Consider the following 7,829-nt stretch of genomic DNA (forward strand, 5'->3'; position numbering starts at 1 on the left):
ATGCCCAAGTCTTTCTAGGTATACCCCTGCCTTTCTTAACATAAGTCGAATCTAAAATATATACTCTCCTAACCAGATCATCAGAGAGTCGACGATTAAGGTGTCCAAACCATCTAAGACAACTCTCTAATTTTGTCCGTCTTTGTCCGTCACATTTGTCCGTCACACGAGCTACACCAACCCTATCACAGATATATTCATTTCGCATTTTGTCTCTAAGTGTAAAGTCACTCATCCACCTAAGCATTCTCATCTCGACAAAACTTCATTAATTTTATGCTTCTCTTTTAAAAGCCAACATTCGACACCATAGAGCATTACAGGTTTGTCCACAATCTTATAATTTTCCTTTTAGCCCAAGTGTTACTTTTCTATCACACAATAGGCTTGAAACATTCCTCCACTTCAACTAACCAATATGAATTCTACTATTAACATCCCCATCTATATCAGCATCACTTTGAACAATAGACCCAAGATATCTAAAGCGTTCACACCTTTTAAGAATTTGATCACCCATACTTACAAATTCGTCACTTGAGCTACTACTACTAAAATTACATTCCGTGTATTCAGTTTTAGTTTTGCTCAATCGAAGGCCTTTAGACTCCTATGTAAACCTCCATAATTCGAGTTTTTCTCGACCTCTTTCTCTACTCTTATCCACAAGAAGGATATCATCAGCATCAGCGAAAAGCATACACCAAGGTACATCCTCCTGTAAATGTCCAGTAAGAGCATCCATAACTAAAGCAAAAATATATGGGCTTAAAGCCGATCCTTGATGTAATCCAACTGAAATAATAAAATATTTGGTTAATCCTTCTTCTGTTTGAACACAAGTAATAGTTCTAATATACATATCTTTAATAACTTGAATATAAGTCATTTCAACATCTTTCTTCTCTAGAACTCTCCAAAGGATATCTCTCGGAACCTTAATTGTAAGCTTTTTCTAAATCAATAAAAATCATATGTAGATTCTTTTTTTTCTCTCTGTACTTCTCCATCAAATCTCTCAATAAATGTATAGCTTTCATGGTAGACCTGATCGGCATAAATCCAAACTGATTATGAGAAATCTAGGTAAGACGTCTTAACCTATGTTCAATTACCTCTCCTATAATTTTAAAGTATGACAAATCAACTTAATTCTTCTATAATTTGCACACTCTTGTGCTTCCCCTTTATTCTTAAAGATGGGGACCAAAATACTCTTCCTCCACCACTCAAGCATCTTTTTAATTTTTAAAATAATATTAAAGAGCACTTAACATTCTTTATAAGAAATCTTGATAAATTAGCACTTGCATTTAAAAAAATTATTTCATGAGTTTGTGTTAGTTTAAGAATTGTATTGTGTGATTTTGAATTTATAAAATATTAGTTTTATAAATTGCCAACTCAGTTCACCTTCACTCTTTTTATCACATCAAAAATTTTCCATATGAATCAAAGAAATAACTTGGCTGTCGACATGAAGAGTTTTTTGACATGCCACTTAGAAGAATCTTTTTCTTATTTTGTTTTATCAGATGTATAAAGGTATTACTTCAAATCCGTTTGCCAAATGAAACCAATTTCAATTTTTTCTTCGAAGGCTATTACTTATACAAATATTTGTCGAAGTTGCTTATTTAATACAGTTGAATCAGGACATCTGAAATATCTCGTACTCTTAGCTTTTCGGCTTACCTTGATGTCTCAAAAACTCTTCCCGCAACTCAAATTGCAAAAATAATAAATATGTATCAATAGTTAAGCTTATTGTATTAAGGGCTCATTAGGTTGCGTTAAGTTTAAACCATGCTTATGATTTGGTGAAATTTTTTGATCCCTTCGTTTTAGTTTTAAACATCATTACCAACTCCAAAACTTGTCAGCCATAAGGATTTTGTTGTCACATGCCAACCAGTAAAAACAAATTTATCTTTTTATAGAATATGTTTTCTATTTACAATCAGCAAAATAAGCATGAGGGTAGAATTGAAACTTGATTCAACGAAATAATTGTTTCTCTAGGGAGTAATACCGCTTGCATTCTCGGGACCTCCTAAACATGTATGGTACGTGGATTTCTTCAACAAATGCAGCATGTTGCAAAGGGAAAATATTGTATCAAGTTATATGCTCCTTATTTTAGGATGGAAAGAAGGATGAACAAACTTAGAAGGAAAATACTCAAAATATAAACATTCAAACAGAAATAAAAGCATAAGTGCTCAAAAAGTTGTTTCTAGTTTTTATTTAAATGTCTTCTCATTTGGTTTTTATATCTCTTATTTTGATCATCTAACTTCCCATTTTGACATGAAGAATCTCCAGTTCTTGTCTTACGGATCCTCATAGGGACTCTCCATAATTTTCAATTTCTCCTTGTTCTCATCCTGCTGCTTCCCAGAAGATATATCAGAATGAGCTTGAAATCCTTCTGAAGTTTCTTTGTCATTTTCTTTGCCCCACAGCAGCAAGTATAGACCAATAATAACAATCAATCCTCCCAATATGCTACATCAAAACATAAAATAATGATCAGAAGTTCACGTAGAAACATGAAATGTTCATGTGTTGTTTAGGAGAAACATGGCTTAGAACTTGTGGGATAAATTTACTTTAGCCATAAAACACTTCTTCATCCGTTGTGATTTGAACCAAATGGTTTAACAGACTATAATGTGGCATGGAGTTCATTGATTCTATTCATCAAAACAGTTTCTTAGCAAAGCAACTTAAAGCTGCATGCATCAATCTGCTTTGAGTTGCAGCTTATAGAAATTATTCCTATTCTATAGAACATGAATTTTTGGCTTTGCATAATAACTACTTGTAGTTTCTTTAATTGTTCTAATAAAATAGGAGGGGTTCTTTCAATTTGAAGGAACTGGCTTGTAGTTAAAAAAAAAGTCTATTTTATCCATGATTTTATTGTTTTTAATCACAATTTTTTTGGCAAAAATTAAGAATAAAATACCTCCCAGTGTACATTCTTTCACCGAACACAAAGTATGCTAGTAGTGCCACCAAGACTGATGCGAGAGGACTGAACATTGTTACAAAAACTGGTCCCTTCTCTTCAGTGCACCATAACTGAAAAAAGATTAAGAGACTAGAACATATGGCTCCCTGTAAAAAATCCATTTTCTTACAATTAGATTTTACTTAGTGATATTCTGTCATTTTCGCTAATTACTCACAGAGTATATGATATTCCATAGGTCAATGTTAAATCCAACGTGCCAAGCTTCTGATTTATGCTCTATTAATACAGTAAAAATTGCTGATTGTGCTCCTCCAATCAAGCACATCCATGCTGTAAGTGAAAGTTGTGCTGGATATTTCTTCAGTGTAACGGCCTGTATTTATTGTTGGTAACATATTAGAGACTATGAAGATGTAAATTTTGGTATAGTTTAAAATCTCGAGACAAATTTTTTCAAGATAAAATTTTGCTGCACGTGCTGTACTTGATAATTATTTGAAATTTTTGCATCAATTTTTTTGTCGTCCCTCTAATTGAATGACTTTCATATCATTATATTTGATGTATTTGAGTGATGTGTATAACTACCTGCATTATATACCACATTGACCATGTTATACAGCTTAAAACTACGAGAATTGATCCCTTGATCTGATTTTTATGGAGGGTCCTTCCTTGAATAAGAATCAATGCTCCCCAAAGATTCCTTATTGTTTTTCCCTTATAAAATGTCATAGTTGTGACACCAGCTAGGGAGATTATTGTTCCTGCAACTTTTGCCTTTCCATGGGCTTTCTTGATGTCAACAATTTCCAATCTAATGATGAATCGTGAAAAGAAAATTCGTAATAAGAGTTAAAATTAAAGAATATAAGAGAAATCACAAGAAGACCATAAAAGATATAGATTTTACATGGCTCTGAGATGTATTCTACTGCAACTTCAACCGCATAAATTTCATTATATTGTTCAAGTTACAGTAATGACTGATTATAGCCTTTAAATAGAAGGCTAAAGTGGCCACCAAAAAGAAAAAAAATTCACTATTATCCTCAGTATATTTTCACAAAATATAAATTAAATATTCCTTGCAATAGTATTTATATTGGGTACATCCTATAGCCCAAACCAACTGTCCGTAGTTAGATCCGCATGAACTTGGAGGGAATCAACATCAAGGAATAAGCCATCTAACTTTTTGTTCAATTAGGTATAATGAAATTCTATGAGTTGTGGAATTATCATGTATAGAGGGCAACCATTTCTAAGTTCTTAGTGCAGAGTAATAGAGAAGATGACATACCTTAGTAAAACAGCAATAATAAATGTCAAGGCAGCAAGGGTGTTAAGCATGGCAGCAACGAAAGTTGGTGAAGTGCATTTCAAGCTTGCAAAGTACATATTCAGAGTAAGACTGACCCTGTTAAGAAAAATATTCATCCATCCTTAGTTTTACAGTTTTGAAATTTTGTGATTCCTAATACTTTAGAATGATTTGAATTTTATTAGAAAATGCCTTCACCCTAGAATTGAAAGCACAAAAATCTCAAGAAATAATGCCCATGTTAGCTTTGGTCTTGCCTTCCTGTGATAAAATGAAACCCTCAGTATTAAGAAGCAAGAGGACAATTTCCATTTAGTATCAAATATAAGCAAAGTAAAAGTTTGCGTAACCATTACATTATATATGTAAATGAATGTAATAGTTATACCTTTCTAAGAAATAGGCAAAGGGACACATTATTAAGCCAGCAACAACATGCCTATAAGTTACATATATATGAGGATTCATCCCATGATTGAATGAAGCTTCTGTAAAGAAGTAGAGTAGTGTATAGCTAATCTGTGTCAAAATCATTAGAACATGAGGCTTGAATCTTCTGTGTATTTCTCCAATCTGCGACAGCTTGAGGTCCATAACTCTGATATTTTCTTCCCAAACTTTAGAAGATTCAAGTGCTTTTGTTACAGATCAATTGTTCAAAATGGATATATGTTTAGTAATATTTTCATAAAGTATTGTCACTGATAAGGGTTCTTATTATTTTTTTCGAGAATTATACATACATACCACAGAATTCAAATGTATTTACATATCTAACACCCAAACATTGATTTTTAACATATTTAACACCTTGGTTTCATGAATCTATGCATGAAAGGTGTATTTCAATTTTAAAAAGATAATGATGGTGTTATTTTTGATAGTTTTTTTGTGTTAGATATGTAAATACAATAGACTTGTGTGGTATGTGTGTAAAAGCCTCTTATATTTTTTGATATATAATGATTTTCACAAGAATGCAGAGCGGTGGACAAAAAGATGGCTTGTAAGTAGTGGACAGTAGCTTAACAAAATTTTATATGAAAACATACTGGGTGATGAGTCACGACAGACAAGAGAGAGTTAGTGCCTAAGCATTGGTTTTGCATGACAAGGACTTTGCTTAGCCGCACTTTGGGTAGATTATAAAGCATGAGAACCGAAACTTTTTATATTATATTTTAATGCAAGTTATAAGTTTTCCTATTATCAACCATAGATCTTGCTCATACAGGATGGAAGTTAACATTAACATCTTGTGTACTACACATTTGGAATGAAAGAAGATTAAGGATTTGACAATCAAATCCTTTTAATGGGATAAGAACAATGATGATAATGATAGTGATGGTGTTAATAAAATTTACATGCATTATTGAGCAGCTATTGTGTGTTCTTTCCATGCATTTCAATTTCATTATCTCAGGATCATTAAATTGCCTAGGTGCAAACATAATTTTCGACTCAAAGATCACATCTTAATGTAATTCAAAATGATCAAATTAGCGATCAAACAAGTTCAAATTGACATGTCAACCAAAGGCAATCTTTAACGTGTCTACTTGTTCGTGGATGCTTTGACACCTCGCGAGTGTGTTAAGGCTTTCTCTGCTCCCTGAAAAAAGGAGAGCTTGTAGTAGCAAGCTTGGTTGTTGAATCTTAGCAATTTTAATGAAGGCTTGCCTAGGCATGGATGTATAAATTTTAATGAAGACTCTATCAAAAACTAGGTAAGCCCTATAGGGGAAGTTGGCAATTCTTACTCTAGAATAAATGCCCTTTTTTGATTTATCACATTTTGATGGAGTCATTATAAAAATTACATGCTCTTGAAAATATATATGCGGTATACATCTTATATGTAAGATAATTGGAGATCAACAGGTACATCTCAGAATCGTATTTTTTATAAGAATTTGAGTCAATAGTAGAGTACGAGTTTCCAAATTAAAGGTTAGATAGTCCATCTTGGTGTTCCTGGCATTTCTCTGAATGAATGGAAGTTTTCATGATGAGAGCTTATTGAAAGCGATGAATTTTGATCCTCAAGATGAAAATCCCAAATTTTCTTCTATTCTTTAAGAGCGTGGATAGCCTTTAGAGTTGTCTTGATATTTAACATGTTTTTATATGTCAGGCTAAATAAGGTAACTTATTGATGAAGCCTTCTGGACTGCAGCGATTGCGTTTGCTTATAAAGTAGTGTCGTGTGGTTGCCAAATTTTTTTGTAATGATTGAAGTGGTATGGATAGCTTTAAGTGATGAAAGTATATGAAGTAGTGTTGTTGACATGACCAACTGGGGCATCAGCATGAAGCTGAATGTATAGGTGTAGATAATGCAACCATCTTCAGAAGTGAAGCTACATGAAATGACATGAGATATGGATATCATAATTGAAAAAGATAGATTGCTAGAAAGTGTTAAAGCAACATGTGGAGATATAGATAATGCAATAGACAAGGATTAGATCGCGAAGTATCAGATAAAGGTCCATGTATTGCAATTGGATGAGAAGTGGAACTGTAAATCTACATGTAAAGGTGCTAGCGATGTGATGAGCTTAGGCAATGAAATTGCACAGAGGCATATGAGATGTGATTATCTGAGGAGCAAATGTTGAGGTTACACGTCGAGTTGTGGGGCACTACAAGCTTTGTAATAAAGTCACATGTCATATTGCAAGCGATAAGATAGATTAGAGAGTGAATGTCAAAGTTGTGCTTAGAGTCTAGGCAACATAATCAGCTATATATATAGAAGGGCAATTAAGTGAAATATAGCATGCATGTGATGTGCAAGCTGAGCAAATGTGTTCTAATTGTTAGAGAAAATTTATTAAGGTATGTGAGAGTATTGAGTTTAGTTCTACATTAATTAGTTTAAGAAAATGTTATTGTAATAATAAGTAATTGCCTCTCACTCATGTCTAAATTTCTTGGCTGAACATAAATTTGACCACTTCTATATTGAACTTAATTCCAACTCCATTTGATTCAAACTTGAACTCCCATTAGTTTTGGCTAGATTTTACCATTGTTGAGCATGGTTGAGGAGCAATTGATTCCTAAGGTATGTTAATTTGTCATCACTTCGTCAAATTTAGATTTTTAGGATTCAATTCAGGGGAGAAACCTTCTCTCATTATAACCTGTTTGCCAAATAAAATTAGAACTTCTGTTTTGCAAAATATTAGGTGAGACACTTTACTAAAATCATCAATAATCAACCACTCAAGCTAGGTTCAAATTTAGCACACTAGAAGCTTTTTCAATTTGGGATTTACTCCGCTTCCTATGGGATTAATACACGAATCTCAATTTGTATATTACTTAATCGACATATATTTTGTGACTTGTCAGTTCTTCGCCGCACTTGGTTCGTATTAGTGAGCTTAGAGCGGATGATGGGTAGAATGGGGATGAACTCGATTAAAATCATATGATTGTCATCCCTAGTTATTGTGATCTCTAGTATATTTATCAGAGGATGAAGTTGGTCCAACATAATAGAATGATTCTTGT

General features: G+C 33.1%; 1 protein-coding gene across 1 annotated transcript; it reads right to left on the reverse strand.

Moving 5' to 3' along the window:
- Positions 1–2,264: 2,264 nt before the first annotated feature.
- LOC110020705 (WAT1-related protein At5g07050-like) lies at positions 2,265–4,898 on the reverse strand. The gene is made up of 7 exons (XM_020718900.1): positions 4,693–4,898; positions 4,503–4,565; positions 4,284–4,400; positions 3,569–3,797; positions 3,195–3,353; positions 2,972–3,087; positions 2,265–2,508 (listed from the first exon to the last, which is right to left on the reverse strand). The coding sequence occupies exons 1-7, from the start codon at positions 4,896–4,898 to the stop codon at positions 2,334–2,336; spliced, it is 1,065 nt and encodes a 354-aa protein (XP_020574559.1). The 3' UTR covers positions 2,265–2,333.
- Between the last annotated feature and the right edge of the window lie 2,931 nt (positions 4,899–7,829).

Source organism: Phalaenopsis equestris, unplaced genomic scaffold (genome assembly GCF_001263595.1).
Source record: "Phalaenopsis equestris unplaced genomic scaffold, ASM126359v1 Scaffold000107, whole genome shotgun sequence".
In the NCBI taxonomy this organism is placed as follows: Eukaryota; Viridiplantae; Streptophyta; class Magnoliopsida; order Asparagales; family Orchidaceae; genus Phalaenopsis; species Phalaenopsis equestris.